At 34.3% G+C, this 20,682-nt stretch overlaps 1 protein-coding gene across 1 annotated transcript in view; it reads right to left on the bottom strand.

Annotated features, from left to right (window-relative positions):
• Nucleotides 1-20,682, bottom strand: part of Fhos (Formin homology 2 domain containing) — a 262,345-nt gene that overhangs the window by 108,846 nt on the left and 132,817 nt on the right. The window contains exon 6 of the mRNA XM_087149345.1: nucleotides 6,988-7,109. Coding sequence (XP_087005471.1) covers nucleotides 6,988-7,109 — 122 coding nt within the window. The remainder of the gene's footprint in view (nucleotides 1-6,987; nucleotides 7,110-20,682) is intronic.

The raw sequence follows: 20,682 nt of genomic DNA, 5'->3' as shown, positions 1-20,682 counted from the left end.
TAAAACTCTCCCCACTTATTGCTGACGCAAACCATGAACATTTTAAATAATTTTTGTCTCCTAAACTACGCAGTTTTTAAACAATTGCTTTAGAGGCCGGGATAGCCTGGTTGGTAGGGCAACTGGGCCCATGTCCAAGAGTTCGTGGGTTCGATCCCCACCAGCCGAAGACTCCCCGTGTAGTAAAGGGCGACAGATGCACGTTAAATCTGTCGAGTAGCAAAGTCCTCCATCTTCCCATAACAAATCAATACCTCTGGGACTACTGATTCAGGAGTTTCCTTGTCTTCTGGATTGGGTTCAAAATGACAAGTCTACGGAGTTGAACATTAGTAGTCGTAAATCCAAACAGTGGGTCGGCCGTTCAACGACGGATATAAAATAAAATAAACCGCTTTGAGCCTTAGTAGCTCAGGGGATAGAGTGTTCGCCTTCCAATAAGGTGATCCGGGTTCGATTCCCAGCGATGGCTGAACGATACGAATTCGCATCGACCACAGTGCTGACGCAAAATATATTCAGTGGTGAACGGATCATGGTGTACAGTCTTATTATCGTCATGCTAACCGTGAGAGATTTTTGTGTGGTTTTTCTTATCCATGTAACGCAAATGTTAAGCTGTTCTACCGTAAAGGGCTCGACTTCGCGCGCAGGTTGTCAGGCTATCAAAGCAGGGGAGCCATCCCCCTGCAGAGGATCAAAATTGCGATGGGATGTCTTCGGATCCTCCTCAGGGATGTTTCCCAGACCGTCGCCAATAGCCGATGGTGAAGCTCTAGCGCGACCTACCTAATATAATTTCGGATGCATTTTAAAATGGCAAATGAGAAAAAGGTAAACACGCTTGCCATTGTATAACCCACTGCACATATAGGCAAAAAAAAGTTTTCTAACTATAACTATATCGATCACACTATAACTACATATCGTTACATTCTCCCACGTAGAACTGTATCATTGTACAACTTAAGCTGAATAACACGACTGGTAAACCTTGGTACTATTTTTTTTTTCTGTTAAAACTTATCAGTACGGTAATTTCAAAATATTTTGTAAGGGTGCTGGAGAATTAAATGGGCTTATAACACCCATCCAATGTACAGTTAAAATTCATGGTTTAACTATTTTTCTTCAATGCTTATATTTCATTCACCTTTCATAGCTTTGACGCTTAAATGAAATCACTTTCACAATCAGGCTTAAGACTTCAAAAAGTTTAAACATAAGTCTAAGGTTCATTAGAACATTACAATACCTTAGTCAAAACGTATGATGGTTTTCCATGAATGACAAACAGAATCTTGATGGTGACCATCCATCATTCCCTCATGAACCATTATGTTTTTGATGGTATCCAACACAATTAACCATCATCCCAATGTAGGAATTCGCACTGATTTATGATGGTCCAACATAAGAATAGCAATTTGTTTTCAGGTTAAACTATCAGAAATTTCCATCACAGATTCTTATAAAGCAAATGTTGGAACGATCATGAATCACCATCATCCCAACGTAAGAAGTCGCACTGATTTATGATGGTCCAACATAAAAAAAACCCGAATTGTTTTGGTATATTTCTGAGAATGAACAAGAATTACCATTAAACCATCACGGAAATGTGCAGTTGGAATCATCGTGGACCATCATGGGCTGTTGATCCATGAGAATCAAACCTCTCCTGATGGTTGACCATCATCGTATTAAAATAGCATTTTCCATTGTGGAATGATGGAAGTTGGCTGGCATATCAAAAACCATATGGAAAGCATAATGGAAAATGTTGGATGATGGTGTGACCATCCAATGATGTTGGGCCATCATGAATCGCACTGAAACAAACATAAACTATGAAACTATTTTGATGAGACGTCAAGAATTGTTGACTTAGTTTGTTTTCAAGAGGTTTCAAAATCCTTTCCTTTATCACAGGGGTGATTGTGAGCCCAAGTCAAAATTCCGGAAAATTCATTGAGTTAAATAGTTAAAAAAAAAAGAACAGTTTAATTGAAAAAAATTTAAATTATAAATTTAAATATTTATAAAATTTAAATTAATTATTTTTCCTTTTTCTCAATATTTCTCAGTTCACTTAAAAATATTTAAAATTTTACACATACCTATACCATTTACACATACCTGGAGAAGTAATTAAAATTTACAAACATGTCTTTCTTTCTTGAGTTTATGATTATAACAACTATTTACTGATAAAAAATGAAAATTAATCATGAATATGAGCTTATAAAGTATCTCTCTGGCTCTCCCTTACAAACAAATAAAATGTGTTTTTAAGTTCCACCTTTGAAAATTTGATTTCTGGAAACTTCTGTGATCCATGATTTTTTTAAATGTCTGGAGCTTCGATCTCCGGAAACTTCCGGATCACTGTAAGCGAAAATTTCGGAAATCCGGATTTTTTTCGGAGCACAATCAGCTACGATTTTTAATGGAAAATGTTGGATGATGTTGGTGATCATCCAATAATGTCGGACCATCATGAATCGCGCTGAAACCAACATAAACTATCGAACTATTTTGATGAGACCTTCAAGAATTGTTGAATTTAATTTGGTTTCAAGATCCTTCCTTTATCGTCTTTTACCGAAAATTGAGGAATATCCCAATAAAGATCCTCTTATTTTGTTTGTACTGGAAAATCATTGTAATTCTCTATTAAAAAATAAATAAAAACCCTCCGATGAAGCGGATGTCGAAAATAAAGACATTACCACCAAGTATAAAAATGCTTTCTTTCCTTCTCGAGACATTCCAATCGAAAAAAAGAAAGACCATTCTAAATGTGCATTTTTTGTATGACCTCTGGCGTTGCCAATAAACGATGGGACTATGACGTCAGGAGAAATACGATGCACGGAATACAAATGGTTCTCAATTCGAGCAGTTATTAAAACTGGCCACTGGGTTAATCATCTCTCCACTGCTGTATAAGGGGTTAAGGTGAGGGCGCGGTTAATTGGACAGCGAAAGTCTAACATTGATAATGACTCCCTATTTTGCATGGATCTTCTTTCATACTACTTGAAGGATCCAGAAGAACTTTTTTTCTTTTCTTCCGAGTATTTTATGAGCTGTTCCTTCCAGAACTTAATGAACAAACAATTTTTGAAAGTCGTAAAAAAGCTTTCAGAATCACGCTACAATAAATGATTGCAAATAGGCGCGTCGGTTGCTTCTTTTTTGTGAGGTTAGTTTAGACACATAAATAAGAGGAATCCACTTATGAAACCACAAAATAAATAAGAGAATGCATAAATAATGAAATACGCGGTTCGTATCAACAAATATAAGAGCTTGTTAAGACAGTTGTTTTGTTACAACTCATCGTATGATGTCACGGGGTCTGTGCAGACATTTTGTGAAAGGTCCCGTTTTTTGTAAACTAGTGAGAAAATGACTCGCAATGTGTGAATATAAAATAAACGCCAAGTCACATTCTTTTAACCAGGGTCCTGTTATGGCAAAAAACTTTTTCAAGGAGTTTTTAAATTGTAGGGGAGTGTCGGGTACCCCCGCCCACTGTCAATTTCATATGTATAGAACATTTTTTCAAGTCAATATCCATCGGACATTAATTGTTATATTAAAAAAATATTATTTTTAAGGTTTCAAGTATTTATGCAGCTGGTAATATGGTAAATAAATATATAGATGATAGAATTCACTAAAAGTATATAAATATGCCATAAATACAATAATTTTGTGATAAAAATGATACATGAGGTTTATCTATTGTCAATACATTGGTCATTTTCATTTACACCTGAAAAAACAGTCAAAAAATATAATTTTTGTAACTGGGCGGGGCTACCCGACACATTTTGAAAAGAGCTGAAAAATATGTTTTTTTTAATTTCTATTTTTCTAAGTTAAACTATTCTTTTTTTTTTGTTTATTCTTTTTGCATTATTTAATTACTTAATTTATTTATTTAATTACTTAATTTTGTATTATTGTATTATTTAATTAGATGATAAAACAATAGAAACATACAAAAATATTGATCATTACTCAATATTATACAGAAATATAAGCAATATTCCTTAAGTGGGCGGGGCTACCTGACTCTCCCCTAAAGACATACAAGATTATGCTCAATACTGTAAAATTATAATTAAAAAAAATTGAATTTTCAAAAATAAACAGCCATTGCTGCTACTCAATGAGAGATGCAACATACAAATATTTGGTATTTAGGCTATGCTGCTGAACGCAGAATATTAATTTCGGACGAATAAAGGAAGAAGCGACTGCCGAAGACAAAACTTAATTCGTTTGCATTTGTCTTTCTGCCCCCCCCCCCCTGGAAAGGGTTTATTCGATTCACAAAACAATAATGAAGATAAACAAATTTGTGAAGGGTCCGATTAAAAGATAAATTATTTTCTGAAGGGTCCGTTTTTAAGTTAAAATACTTTGTGAAAGATCCGCTTTTATGAAAAGATATTTTGTGAAGGGTCCGTTAACGGACCCAAATTTCCTCTGAACAGACCCCTGGATGTACTAACCTTATTTAAAATTCACATTCTTTTAAAAGTTATGAATTAAATAAATAAACTACAGATTCTCATTTTTATGTGTCTCGCAGTGGACTGATCGTAAAGACACGGTTACAAGTAGAACCTCCCCCCAAAGTCAAGCCTCACTGGCAGCGGTCAATAAGCGGGTGGGTGACCACTCGGATCAGCCTGCGTGGAGACCGAAGTTGAGTGATATTAGGCCCTCGTTACACTGTTCTACCGTAAAGAGCTCTATTTCGTGCGCAGGTGGTCGGGCTACCCAAGCAGGACAGCCATTCCCTTTGCAGAGAATCAAAACTGCGATGGCATGTCTTCGAATCATCCTCAGGAATGTTTACCATACCGTCGCCCATTGTGCACCTTTGGTGTGACGTCAATAAAGTACCTACCTACGTTCTTTTTATTTACAACTTAGTAGCTTTTTTTTTTTTCCTTATTGTCCTTTGGACAAGTGTGATAAAACGAAAATCATCGTAAAATGACGATAAGGAACAATTCATTAATAACAAGTGAAGGGGTTGGAGCAAGATCAGTCAGAGATAAAATTTTAATTCACACTGTTCCTTGGTGCTTCTTCCAGATAGGTACTTCGAGCGTTTCTGGAATGTCTACCTTAAGACAGAATAGTTCACAGAAACTCCTTTTTGTACTCATCATTTTTTTGTTTTAGAGAAAAGAAGGAAATAAAATTGTGGTTTTCATAAAATTCTTAGAAAAGGAATTTTGTTTGGTGGTATATGGGGGATGGGTTTATTGGAATTACATACACAGGGAACGTAGCCAAATTATTCAACAAAAACTAAGCACCTTATAAGCAATTTTCAAGCACTCAAACAATTTTCTTATGCACTCTAAAAAAATATCATAATTAGGCAGGGTTGGAAAGCTTTTGACAATTGACGGTTTTATCTTGCTTTAACAGTCATGTCAACAACAAAACTTTTGGCATTGTTTTTGACAATTTTCAAAAATCATGAAATTTTGAATCACGCAAAAAGAATGGCGTTTACATGCGCTACGGACTGACAATGCGCCGAAATAGATTGGGGTTGAATTAATTGTGAAAACGCGCTGAATAGAACAAGGTAAATTGTGTCTTTTTGCATAATTCGTTGCGAAAATCAACATGGTAAAGGAAAAATCTCATTTTGAAAAAGGGAAAATAAAGCACTTTTTAAAATCACCTAATGAAAAAAGCACTTTTAAATAACAAAAATCGAAAATAAGCACCTTTCAGCACTTTTTAAAAACGCTACACATCCTGATACATTTGCAGGCTTGTGTGCTCAATTTAGGCTTATAAACCTTTCAAATATACATGGACAGATAGCACACGACAGAGAAGGGCAGCACTAAGATGCATCCAGGGTAAGAGCGGGATTCAAACCCGCGACCTAAACGCTTTGCACATCGTTTCGTGGGCGATGCTTCTCGGTCAGGGATGTTTCCATGGGGAAGGAGAAGAAGAAAAAAAAGAGGAGATCGAGATATAGTTCGTTCACCATGAGTTGGCACTTGGCTCCACCTCCTCGGACGCAGAGTTCATTTCAACGCAGGGAGTAAGAAGAGAATCATCTCCGCGCTTGAAATTGGGCAACCGTTCATGCGCGCCAAACACAAACAATGACTTCTTTTTCAGTCGCTTACTTCGCTTTATCATCTGCTATTATTACCTTTCGTTTCTCTAGCTCATTAAATATATTTTAAATTTAAAAACTGCTTTTATTCCCCCGCAAAATATCTCAAAAATGACACACTATTCACTCAAAAGAGAGAAATATCATCAAATTTAGGAAATATTAAATGTTAAAAAAAATGCAGATAAAGATTGCGAAATAAATAATTTAGCCATACGATCGCTCAATAGCAGCCTTGCTCACAACATTCTCTCAAAACAGGGTTACCACGCAAATCTGGAAGAAAAAAAATTCCCTGTGTTTTTCCTGTACATATTATACACACTATATCAAGAGGAAACAACATTGACTGTGCTCTTGTGTCAGCTATATTGGATTAACTATATTTATTATTTTTAATTGCTGGAAAAACAGCTGAACATACTTAAATAATGCTATAGTAAGTGAAATAGTTTAGTATAGCTGAAATATCACGGTGAAATATCCCATAAATTATGCTTTGAGTGGTCACCATTTTTTGAAAGACAAAAATAAGAAACAAAATTCCCTGTAATTTCCCGGTTTGTAAAAAAAAAAAATCAAAATTCCCTACGTTTTTCTTGTTATTAAGGTTCCTGTATTTTTCAGGTTTTCCCCGTTCTCCCTGTGGAGTGGCAACCCTGCAGAAATAGCGGGATAGTATCGTCGCATACCACGCGATGAAGGCGGAGCCAAGTGCCAACTCCTGGAGAACGAGTGTGTTTACAGTTAAAAATTCCTTTTAACATGTTAAACTAAAGTGACAGTTGAAGTGAAGGTGGATTACTTACTTGGCATGAAAATCCTCAAAATCTTCTGCTTGTTCATCAATGGTTGACTCTAGGTCCAAGTAATTCCCGTAATCACCCTCCGTCCCACTGTACCTGTACAACTGCAGCGCACAATCATCCAGCTAGAAGGGGAAAAGAAACAGAATAAGTTAAAGAACAAATAAAACAATATGTAGTATTCAGAAGAAACTATTACTGACATTTTAGTCCAATTTCCAAACTAAATGTGTCCCGCAGATCGTTAAGACACGGTTCCCACACCAGATCACGGAAGTCAAGCATCACTGGCTGCAGTCAGTGTGCGGGTGGGTGACCACTTGGATCAGTCAGCGTAGGGACCGAGGATGTGCGGTAGTGGTCCTCGTTAAACTGTTCTACCGTAAAGTGCTCGACTTCGCGTGCAGGTCGTCGAGTTATCAAAGCGGGGGCGCCATCCCCTCTGCAGAGGATCAAAATGGTGATGGCATGTCTTCGGATCATCCTCAGTGATGTTTCCCAGACCGTCGTCAATAGCCCATTGTGTAGTTCTAGTGCTACGTAAATGAACTACAACAACCACCAAATTAAATATTCTTTTGGTTTTAAATTTTCACACAAGTAAAATTATATATGTAAATAATTCTATTCAACATTATCGTTCGAAGCATGTAAATTTCGAGTCCATGCCCGATCAACATAGAAGACCGTGAATGACCGAAATCAAGAGAATGTCGTCTTTCACCGTCAGCCATCACAGTCGCTTGGGTGAATGTCCCAAATAGTTGTCCTATCCGACTTGATTTTCATTTATTCGTTGATATTATTATATTTATTTGATATTTTAATATCTGCTGAGGTGAAACATCAGTTTTTGGAGTACCGGGTATAATGTGTACCGGTACTTCACTAGACATAGTCTATATTTCGGACATTTACCAGAGCGACTCTGCGATGGTCGACATTCACCGGTGGAAGTCAACAACCATCCGTCATTCACAGTCACATATACACCCAAGTCAAAATTCTTCATGGTTCCATCATCATGGTTTTTGTCGGTTTCAGTGCGATCCAAGATGGTCCAACATCATTGGATGGTCACACAATCATCCAACATTTTCCATTATGCGTTCAAAGCTATTGATATGAGAACAAACTTCCATCATTCCATAATGAAAACTATCAAGAAAAGTTTGATTCTCATGGATCCATGTGATGTTCTTAACTATACATTTAAATTATGGTTTATTGGGAAGTCTTGTTGGTACTGAGGAATATAACATCAAAAAAAAATTTTTTATTTTTATTTTGGCCCATCATAAATCAGTCCAAATTCTTGCACAGGGATGATAATTGTTCTTGGTCGTTCCAACATTTGATTTCTAAGATACTATGATGGAAATTTCTGATGGTTCAATCTGTACAAACCATCTAAACAAGTTGCTATTCTTATGTTGGACCATCCTACATCAGTCCGAATTCCTACATGGGGGTGACGGTTACTTATGTTGGTTACCATCAAAAAATATAATGGTTCATGATGGAATGATGGATGGTCACCCTCAAGATTATGTTGGTCCATTCATGGAAAACCATCAAAAATTTTGAGCAGGAGGTATTTTAGGATTTTCATTTTTCATGAACCAGGACAGTCCTGCACTTTATTATTTTTAAGAAAGTATTTCAACGTTTCAGATTTTCGGAAAATGACTTTTATCAACATTAAAATAAATTTTCAGCTTCCTCCAAATAACTTAAAAAGAAAACATTAGAACCCAGACAAGAATTGAGTTACACGCTTTAAATATAATTGGGATTCTTACCACCCTGAAACGGATCAGTACCTAAAATTTTATTGATTTAATTTGAAAAAAAAAACTTTTGTTAATACTTTATAAGTACTATATCAAGTACTATTTTTCTCAAAATAAGAGCCTTCATTTCCCACCTTTTGAAAGGGTGTAGTCATCATAAAATTCTGATCCATTATCAGGGTGCGTAGTGAAATTATTCAACAAAAAATAAGCACTTTTCCAGCACTCAAAAAATGATTTTAAGCACTGTAAAAAATATCATAACTAGGCAAGGTAGGAGAGTTTTTGACAATGGAAAGGTTTTATCTTGTTTTAACCTACATGTCGGGGGAAAAAAACAACCTTTTGGCATTGTTTTTGACTATTGTCAAAAATCATGAAATTTTGAATCATGTAAAACGAATGGCGTTTTCATACGCTACGGACTGACAATACACCGAAATTGATTGATTGGGTTTGAATTAATTGTGAAAATGTTGAATAGAATAATGTGAACTGTGTCCTGTTGCACAATTCGTAGCGAAAACCAACATGATAAAGGAAAGATCTCATTTTGAAAAAGGGGAAATGAAGCACTTTTTAAAAACATGCAATGAAAAAAGCACCTTTAAGGGCTTTTAAAAAACTAACATTGAAAATAAGCACCTTTAAGCACTTTTTAAAAACGCTACGCACCCTGATTATAGAAGTGAATGTTAAATTCTCATAACAAATATGCAAACTTCAATTGTCCTCTACCCTTTCCCTGACATACTATCGTCAAAGGAAAATGTATCGTAAATTTCAGCGAACAGCAGCGTCTCGCATGGGTGCAAGTTGGAAAAAAGGCCAAGACTGAAAATTTTTTGACTGAAATACCAAACATACCCCCTCGACATATGCAAACTATCTAAGAAAGCTTTACCATAATACATCAAGTTTAAATACTGTACAAAAAATACTTATTCATCTGTCTTTTGATAAAATAACAACAGGACATAAGAAAGTAGACCAATAACGTAGACCTAAAAAATATTTTTAAGGACAGAAAAAAATAAATTCCGATTTCCGTCTTTGAGTCAGTCTTGTTTCCGTCTTACTTCCGTCCGCGGACATTTTCGAAAGACGGAAATCCGTCCTGGGGACGGAAGACTTGCACCCATGAGCGTCTGTGATTTAATACAGAGTCCACTTCAAAAGTGTAGTTTTAATTTTGTGCCTCTTTGATTGTTGTTTACATCAGGAAAAAGTCGGCAATGATATCGAAATGCATTTCGCTCGTAACATTTAGGAAATATTTGCAACAAGTGCATTCATTGAAGCACAGCCCTCCAGTTCAAATAGGAGCACTCTGGCTAGTCGGAAAATGACCAAAATGTCTACGAGCCATGCACCCTCTACAAAATAAATGCAACTTTTATTGGCATCCGTTAAAGCAGGGGTGAGTTTAGAAGAAATTTGGGTCCGTTAACGGACCCTTCACAAAATATCTTTTCATAAAAACGGAACCTTCACAAAATAATTTATCTTTTAATCGGACCCGTCACAAATTTGTTTACCTTCATTATTGTTTTATTAATCGAATGAACCCTTCCTAGGAAGGCGGGGGGGGGGGAGAAAGACAGATGTAAACGAACTAAGTTTTGTCTTCTGCAGACGCTTCTTCCTTTATTCGTCCGAAATGAATATTCTGTGTTCAGCAGTATAGGCTAAATACCAAATATTTGTATGATGCATCTCTAATTTAGAAGCAGCAATTGCTGTTTATTTTTGAAAATTTAAATTTTTTTATTATAATTTTAGAGTGCAGAGCATAATCTTGTATATCTTTACAATTTAAACACTCCATGAAAAAGCTTTTTTTTTTTTGCAATAATGCATTAATTCGCGAAAGCAGGACCCTGGTTGAAGGAATGTGACTTAACGTTCATTTCATATTCACAAATTACGAGTATTTTTTCACAATTTTACAAAAACGAACCTTTTACAAAAACGAACCTTTCACAAAATGTCTGGACAGACCCCTGGTTAAAGTGCCCCAGTTGAAATAGGAGCACTCTAAATGGTCAGAAAAAAGGTCGACATTTCTCCTGATGATGAACTCTCATTTGGAGATTAATACTGCTCAGGAAATGCGTCACACACACAAACGGAAGCAAGAGAAACCCTGTAAAACAACTCACCTAATAAACCAAAACATATTCAGGTGTAAACTAAATATCACTTTTAAGATTTCGTTAAAGAAACGAAAAGTGTGATAAAATATCTCATTTACAAGAAATGCGGAAAGGAAAAATAGTGTTTGCTTTGGACCGACTCCAGTGAGAGAGAGTGGAGATCACAGAACCTTACTCAAAAAGAAATCAAACAACTGAAAACGAAAGACAACAAACAACATTTAAGTCGTCGTTTTCAAATCCTGTCTATTTACGCGTTTCATGACGTCACAAAATACTTTTCCTTCTTCAGTATTCATATTTATTATTACAATATCACCGTCAAGACAGTCATTATACGTTAATAATAAAAAGAATATAAAAATACTTTAAATTATTATTATCAGGGGTCTGTCCAGACATTTTGTGAAAGGTCCGTTTTTGTAAAATTGAGAAAAAATGACTCGTCATGTGTGAATATGAAATAAACGCATTCTTTCAACCAGGGTCCTGCTTTTGTGAATTCGGGCAAATAGGGTCCGTTATGGCAAAAAATCTTTTTCAAGGCGTTTTTAAATTGTAAAGAGATACAAGATTATGCTCAACACCGTAAAATTATAATTAAAAAAATTTATTTTAAAAAATAAACAGCCACTGCTGCTATTCAATGAGTGATGCAACATATAAATATTTGATATTTAGCCTATACTGCTGAACGTAGAATATTCATTTCGGAAGAATAAAGGAAGAAGCGTCTACCGAAGACAAAACTTTTTTCGTTTGCATTTATCTTTCTCCCCCCCCCCTTCCTGGGAAAGATTCATTCGATTAACAAAACAATAATGAAGGTAAAACAAATTTGTGAAGGGTCCGATTAAAAGATAAATTATTTTGTGAAGGGTCCGTTTTTAAGTTAAAATATTTTGTGAAAGGTCCGTTTTTATGAAAAGATATTTTGTGAAGGGTTCGTTTTTAAGTTAAAATATTTTGTGAAGGGTCCGTTTTAATGAGAAGATATTTTGTGAAGAGTCCGTTCTTAAGTTAAATTATTTTGTGAAGGGTCCGTTTTTAAGTTGAAAACGGACCCTTCACAAAATAATTTAACTTAAGAACGGACCCTTCACAAAATACGTTAAGTTAAAATATTTCGTGAAGGGTCTGTTTTTATGAAAAGATATTGTGTGAAGGGTCCGTTAACGAACCCAAATTTCTTCTAAACAGACCCCTGAATATATTTTCACAGCAAACCAGTCGAAATACCCATCTCATCACATAATCATCCGATAGGTTAGAACATAAAAAAAAGAAAAGAAAACCCATAAATATAACGATCCTAATTTTTATGACAAATCCGTGTACCGGAAAAATATAGACTATATTTCGTTACCCTATATTTCTTCAATGAAACGAAGACAATGCCCACTAAAATGAAATCATTTTGGAGAGAGGTCAACCGAAATTTATAAAGGGAAGAATTATCCACGCACGATTTGTCTTCTGCGCCATCACGGAAGCTCTCTCTCCCCCCTTCTCTAAAACATGGACAGAGATGCGTAGGTGGAGTCACATTGACCCTCAAGAAAACATCATCACGGTCATCGGGGCTCGGTTGAACAGGCCTAAACGCCCGTTCATTTTTTAAGAGATTCCCGAATTAAAAAATTGGAGCGTTACCGGTTTGACCAGATGTTGGTGTCCAAGCGAGACCATTTATACAGTTTTGGTCAAATGCATCACACTCAGCCTAGTTCGGGGGTAAACAATGGAAGAGATTTGATTTCGAACAAATGAATTCATTATTCTGCAAAGCGTAAGAAGAAATAAAACATTTATATATATATCACACTTTTCGCGGAAGTAAGTCGGATTTAACTCTGCCGCGTGATGTATCGTTTTTTTCTTTTTTAATCTATTTTCGTATTTAAAATAAAAACTGGGTAGTGTTTCCTGAAATTAGAAGAAAAAAAGTCTTGTATTGAACGCCTCGTGAGATATATTTCTAGAATCCTTGTTTAAGTGTTTAACCCGTAAACATTCCTGATCGGAATTTTTCATGATCATTTTCGTATTAGAAATAAATGTTGTGAAAACGGCTGTAAAATTATTTTTCGACATCACTTTGCATATTCGAAGGAATGTCGTGACATAAATTATAAAATTATTTTTCAACGTCACTTTGCATATTTGAAGAAATGTCGTAAAATAAATTATAAAACTATTTTTCAACGTCACTTTACATATTCGAAGGAATGTCGGGAAATAAATTGCAAAATTATTTTTCAATGTCACTTTGCATAATTGAAGGAATGTCGTGAAATAAATTGTAAAATTATTTTTCAACGTCACTTTACATATTTGAAGCAATGTCGTGACATAAATTATAAAATTATTTTTCAACGTCACTTTGCATATTTGAAGCAATGTCGTAACATAAATTATAAAATTATTTTTTCCTTCCCTGTTTGCATATTAGAAGTAAACGTTGTGAAAACGACTATAAAATTTTACAATACTCTTTTGTACATAAGATGTAAATATCGTAAAAACAGTACTGCCCATTTATGTTGCATATTGGAAAGAAATGGCGTTGAAATCAACTGTAAAACTATGTTTCACTGTCATTTTCGGCATCAGTAGAAAAATTTGCTATACGCCCCCATCTTTAACTTTGATTTTTATTGAAGTCATCTAATCTTGGGATTAACTTTAAATAAAAGCTGTAACTTCGCACAAAACAGAATCATTTCATATAAAAATGAATTCAGTTATTTTACAAAATTTTGAGTAGAACTTTTTGACTTTTCCTTCTGTAGTCAAAATTCTTCATCTCTTAAAACTCTTCGAAGGCATTTTTTTCCTTTCTTTTTCCAAGTTTGAATATTTTACATTTGTAGTCAATTTCTTCTTTTTCGCATTTAAAAAAAGAAATTGAAAATAAAGAGAATTTTAAGGTCTTACGTAAGCGTCACTTATACTTCTCCCCTTATCAGCAAAAATAAGCAAATCATAAACCCTTCCTTCCCCTTATTAAATACTTGTGCAAAATTTAAACCACCCCTTCAAAAGAACAAACAGAGAGACTCTAAAAAAAAAAAAAATCGATTCAACGTTGTAGTACCACACTATCGAATCACAATTTATCCATCAACCTTAATTGTTTTTGTTAAAGTTAAGCCGTGTATTATCATAAAATATGAGTGCGATACTAGGGTGCAACGACCACGAGCAAATGCTTACACCGCGGAAGAAATCTTTCATGGCGAGTTCTCCGTAATAAATTTTAAGAAAAAAAGAGAGATCAGGTCTACCTAAAGTAAATCATGAAGTTTCAAACGCGCGAAATTTAAAAAATAAATAAAGTATTAGACATTAGAGTGTTTAAATTTCGTGCGAGCGTAAATGGTTTTAATTTTCTTTGTTTTAGTTTTGAAAGGGATTCAAAATTATACAAAAGCTAGGGCCTTATGAGGATCACTGGGTTACCCATGGGGTCAAATGCTTTTTCTTTCCGTATTGACCAGAGTTGCCGATAACCGTTCACCCCCAGATGGCGTTGTAAAATCCATTAAAAATTTTAAAAAATCCCCAAAATTTTTAACTTAATGTATAAGTATTAAAAATAGCACAAAAGTTAAATAATGTATAGAAAACGTTGCTTTAATACTTTTTAATATTTCATTATCGACAAATTAATCTTTTTTAAATTTCAATCGTTACATTATCTTTCATTTCTACTAAAATATTTAACATATTTTTTTTTTTCAATACTTTTTGACTCGCACATTTTTTTATAAATATTTTATTATCAATGATATAATCTTTTCTTATATTTTAATTCTAACATTATACTTAAATTTCTGATAAAATAACCAACATATTTTCGTCAATACTTTCTGATTTGTATATGTTTTCGCTGTTAAACATTTTTAACATAGAAGAAGCCAGGGGTCTGTCCAGGCCGAATTTACTACCGTTTAGCGGTACCTTCACAAATTCAATTTTAGGTGAAACGGTAAATTCAAATTTCACAAAATACTTTTTCTTAAAATTTTATTTTTGTATCCCTTAAGAAACGATAAATCTATATTTTTACCATGTTTTTGTATTAATTTTGTAATATAATTTTTAATTTTTCACGAATTATGTCTAAATTTTCATAAAATAGGTACCTTTCAGAAAAACCTAGACAGACCCCTGGAAGCGCAAAATAGCATCAGCTGTAGTTATAGACATTTTATTTCTAAATTTGCTTTTAATAATATTTAATATGGAGAAACATCTCTCCACAGCTGCATTTGAAAACGGTATACTTAATAAAGCTAAAACAAGAGTCGAAATATGTTTGAATTGATTTTCATATAACCATCTCACACATTCAGTTACATTCTCACACATTGATATTAGAACGTAACCAAAATGAAACCAGTAAAATGCCCAAATAACCCTAAAACAAACCCCTAAAAACAAATCAGGGGACTGTCCAGACATTTTGTGAAAGGTCCATTTTTCGTGAAATAGTGAAAAAATTACTCACATTCTTTCAACCAGGGTCCGCTCTTATGAATGTGTGCAAATAGGGTCCGGTTATTGCAAAAAACTTTTTCAAGGACGTTTCAAATTGTAAATAGATACAAGATTATGCTCGGCACTGTAAAATTATAATAAAAAAATTCAATTTTCAAAAATAAACAGCAATTGCTGCTTCTAAATTAGAGATACAACATTTAATATTTAGCCTATACTGCTGAAGGCAGAATATTCATTTCGGACGAATAATGGAAGAATCGTCTGCCGAAGACAAAACTTAATTCGTTTACATCCATCTTTCTTGTTTTCTGCCTTGGGAAGGGTTTATTCGATTAACAAAACAATAATGAAGATGAACAAATTTGTGAAGGGTCCAATTAAAAGAAAAATCATTTTGAGAAGGGTTCGTTTTTAAGTTAAAATATTTTGTGAAGGGTCCGTTTTTAAGTTAAAATATTTTGGGAAGGGTCCGTTTTTATAAAAAGATATTTTGTGAAGGGTCCGCTAACGGACCCAAATTTCCTCTAAACAGACCCCTGGTAGTAATGCGCCAATAAGAATAAAACTAATTCATTTCTTTTGCCCGGAAAACATTTTATTTCTCATTTTACACACCATACAGCAGTACCAGGATATATTTAAGGTAATTGTAAACAGTTAGTTTATTTTGAACTAGATACTACCACTCATCAAATGCGTGTGTTTGACAAAATAGACACTTTTATGATCGTTTTCTTGAAAATTAACCGATCGTTAAGGGGTTAAAAATGCCTGCTAGTGAAAAGAAAAAGAAGAACAGCGTAGCAACGTCCGCCATAGCAACGAAATGCGCACTGTTTACTATTACTCTTGAACATAGTTAAAAAGTGTGGAGGTTAGTAGTTGTTGTAGTTCATTTACGTCGCACTAGAGTTGCACAGTGGGCTATGGGCGACCGTCTGGGAAACATGCCTGAGGATGATCCGATGACATGCCATCTCAATTTTGATCTTCTGAGGAGGGGATGGCACCCCCTCTTCGGTAGCCCGACGACCTGTACGCGAAGTCGAGCACTTTAACGAGGACCCATACCGCACACCCTCGGTCCCAAAGCAGACTGATCCAAGTGGTCACCCACCCGCACACTGAGCGCAGCCAGTGATGCTTGACTTCGGTGTCTGTTGGGAACCGTGCCTTAACGACCCGTCCACTGCGAGACGTGTGGACGCCATTCAATCCACAGCAAGAACCATTTTGCCAATGAGTAAAAAAAAAATCGAAATGCAAGCAAATTATTACTCCGGATTACGCATTAATCCGAAACCATACGCAGTAATCCGGAACCGGAGCCATAAGCAGTAATCCAGAGTCGGAGCCATACGGATTCAGTCATACTCACATAAAGTGTTTGCATTTTGATATTTTCAATATAATTTATTCAGCATTTGAAGCCTAAAATGGTTGAACTCTAAATTCTTCGGAACTTAACGCTTCTCTAATACCCGCAAAATATTTCTCCTCTGCAGTATTCAGTGGCTGATCCAACGGGGGGTCATAGGGGTCATGACCCCCCCCCCAATTGAAATTTTTTTTTCAAATTTTTTTAATAGTTTACACACGAAATAAAATATTTTAAAAGTTACTATAAATGTTAATTATAAATGGACTCGCATTATTAAACGTTCATCGAGTAATTGATTTGGATGTTGAAAAAAAATCATCGACAGATTTGCCAAAGTTTCTAAAAAACGCATTACATTTATTATTTAAAGATGTTGAATACTTGAATTATTTATGTATTGTTCGATTGTTCATTATGAAAAAAAAAATAAAGGAGAAGACTAGCATTATAAAAACCTCAGTTTTCTTTTTTTTAATTCAAAAAAAAATTTTAAAAAAAATTGTATAAAAATAAATTTTATTGTGTGGGGGGGGATCTGAGTCTATCCCCCCCCCGGGAAAAATTTCTGGATCCGCCCCTGGCAGTATTTCAAGTGTAGAAATCCATTTTTTTTATTTTAGGATTGCAGAGCGACACCGAAAAGAAAGTTAAAGAGAGAAGGAAAACAGAGTGGCGGCAACATCCTCTCTCTTCATTTCTTTCATGCATCAGTTAATTAAGGATGTTGCAACACTGTAACGCTCTCTCTCATTCCAATAACATTAGATGCATTTTTTTTTTATTTCATCAAATATATCACCGACAAAAAAAATTGCTTTTTCTTCTTTCGTTTTCAATTCCCACACGCTCATTTCATAAAATAAAACTTTGTGAAAACGATATAAGGCTCAAACTGCTTTTACCAGGGCCTTACGGGAAATTATCAATACAAATTTTTAAATTTTGGAACCAGGGGTCTGTCCAGACATTTTGTGAAAGGTCCGTTTTTGTAAAATTGCGAAACAATGACTCGTAATGTGTGAATATAAAATAAACGTTAAGTCACATTCTTTCAACCAGGGTCCGCTTTTCTGAATGTGTGCAAATAGGGTCCTGTTATTGCAAAAAAACTTTTTCAAGGAGTTTTTCAATTGTAAAGACATACAAGATTATGCTCAACACTGTAAAATTATAGTTAAAAAAATTTAATTTTAAAAAATAAACAGCAATGACAGCTACTAAATTAGCGATGCAACATACAAATATTTGGTATTTAGCCTATACTGCTGAACGCAGAATATTCATTTCGGACGAATGAAGGAAGGAGCTTCTGCCGAAGACAAAATTTAGTTCCTTTACATCTTTCTTCCCCCCCCCCTTCCCGTGAAGGATTTATTCGATTAACATAACAATAATGAAGGTAAAACAAATGTGTGAAGGGTCCGATTAAAAGATAAATTATTTTGTGAAGGGTCCGTTTTTAAGTTAAAATATTTTGTGAAGGGTCCGTTTTTATGAAAAGATATTTTGTGAAGGGTCCGTTAACGGACCCAAATTTCTTCTAAACAGACCCCTGAGAACTCATCACAAATTTTTCAGGAAATAGCTGATACAATATTAAACGGCTTGCAGTCTGAGAACATCGCAGCTTACATCGATGATGTAATAATACCGTCTCAAAATATAGACGATTCGTTAAGAAAGTTAAGGCTAGTTTTTGAGCGTTTTCGAAAATATGGGTTGACATTGACCCCACAAAAATGTAAATTTCTTCAAACTAGCATAAGTTACCTTGGACAGGAAGTTAATAAAGAGGGAATTGAACCATTGCCTCATAATTTAAAGTCCATTCAAAATTTTCCAGTTCCTAACACTGTGCGTAAATTAAGAAGATTTTTAGGATGCGCGAAATATTATCGCGACTTTGTACCTAATTTTTCTAAAATTGTTACACCTTTGACAGATTTAACTAAAAGTAAATTTAAATGGAACCAGGAAGCTCAGAAATCGTTTGAGTTGATGAAGTCTAAATTACTATCTGATTATCTTTTAAAGCATCCAAATTTTGAAGAATTATTTTATTTACAAACTGATGCGTCAAAAATTGAGGTTGGAGCTGCTCTATTACAAAAAGATTCGAATGGTATTCTCAGACTTTAGAGCAGTGTTTCTTAATCTTTTTGGTATAATGGAAAATTTTAAAATTTTTTAAGAAGTCACGGACCACCCCCTGTGAAAAAAATTACTGCAAAAAACATCAATTATTAAAAAACATTTAATTTTATTATTTTAATAGTATACAAAATTTTTAATGTGAAGGTTGCTGATGCTTTTCCTTAATTAATAAATTGGATTGGGGGGTGGTATTCGACAAAGCAACGCGCAGATCATGTTCAACATTCAATGGATTTCGATATTTTGATTTTATTGTCACAAGTGTGGAAAATCCCACTTCGCAAAGATTCACTGTAGCAAATGGAATTATAGCTGCCATAGCTCGCTTTACAAGCAATGGGTAGGCTTCCAAACAATTTAAAAATTAGGAGTAGTCAGCGGACCCCCAAAATATGACTCATGGACCCCTTAGGGGTCCATGAACCACAGGTTAAGAAACCCTGCTTTAGAGTGACGATAAGCGCCACACTATATATATCTTATTCACATTTTAAATCGTTCATGAAATACTTTTTATTCACCCACTCAACTGCAAATAACATTTTTTTTAAAATTTGCAGTGGGTGATACTTGATGTTAATACAATTTTTTACAATTACAATTTTTACAATTACAATTTTTACAATTATATAAAAAAATTTGGGTCGTTGGAGGTAACCTTTTAGAACGAACCACCTCCATTAACAAACATTTTATTGTGGAAGAGAGGTTTGACTGTATAATGAATTCATAATGATTAGAAGAAATTTAATCGTCTCTTTAAAGCAGTGTTTCCCAAAGTGTGGCACGCGTACCCCCAGGGGTACGGGAACTGTTTAGCGGGGGTACGCTTTCTTATGCGAAATATCTTGCAACAAACGAAAATTTCAAAAAATTTTATTTAAAAATAAAGCTAGCCATGAAAGTTTACGATTACGTATTTTACTATTGGCTATTTTTTTGCAGAGTTAGCAGTTAATAATGAGTGGTATCAACAGCCAGATGTGATTTTTAACTTTTGTGCAACTTTTTTTACAGTAAAAAATATATTCCTTCTTTCATTAGTGGTACACAGCTTTACGAAAAATTTAGAAAGGGTAAACAAAAGTCATAAGTTTGGGCAACACTGCTTTAAAGTAATATAAAAAATGAAAAAGTAAGTCAAAGTAAGACTCAAAGGTATACGTGATGTTTAGAGAGCTTCAAAGTCATTTGGAGAATATGTGAAAAGTATAAATCAATGATGCGGGATGCAATTATTGAGCACATTTTTATTTTACAACTCTTCAGCGGTCCATGGAAGAAGGACCGACATTTTTTTAAACAGTTTTTAACGTTTTAAAATCTAATTTTATTTGGGTCCAATGAAAAATCAATTATTTACTTACTATTTTGGATGTTTTTAAGAAATTATTGAAAGTAAAATGCCAATAAACAAGCAATATTAAAAAAAATTAAAATCAATTCTCTTACTTAGGTCAATAAATAAACATTTTATTTTAGTTACTTTTTTATTAAATAATAAAAAAAATTTCTCTTTTATAAATCTAAAATTAATGAATTAAATTTAATTAAATTTTATTAACATCTATTCATTTTTCTTCACAAAATTAAGTTAATACAATTCTGCAATCAACACATTTTTTTAAAAAGGCAATTTAGAACTAAATGGTCTGTGTTTAGAGTTTTGATAATCATCAATGTTTTGTTTCTTAACTTAAGTTGAGGA

Source organism: Parasteatoda tepidariorum, chromosome 8 (genome assembly GCF_982258835.1).
Source record: "Parasteatoda tepidariorum strain Cologne lab strain chromosome 8, Ptep-v5.0, whole genome shotgun sequence".
Lineage (NCBI taxonomy): Eukaryota > Metazoa > Arthropoda > Arachnida > Araneae > Theridiidae > Parasteatoda > Parasteatoda tepidariorum.
Note: the sequence above shows the minus strand (reverse complement) of the source record. Positions and strands in the feature narration are given on the sequence as shown.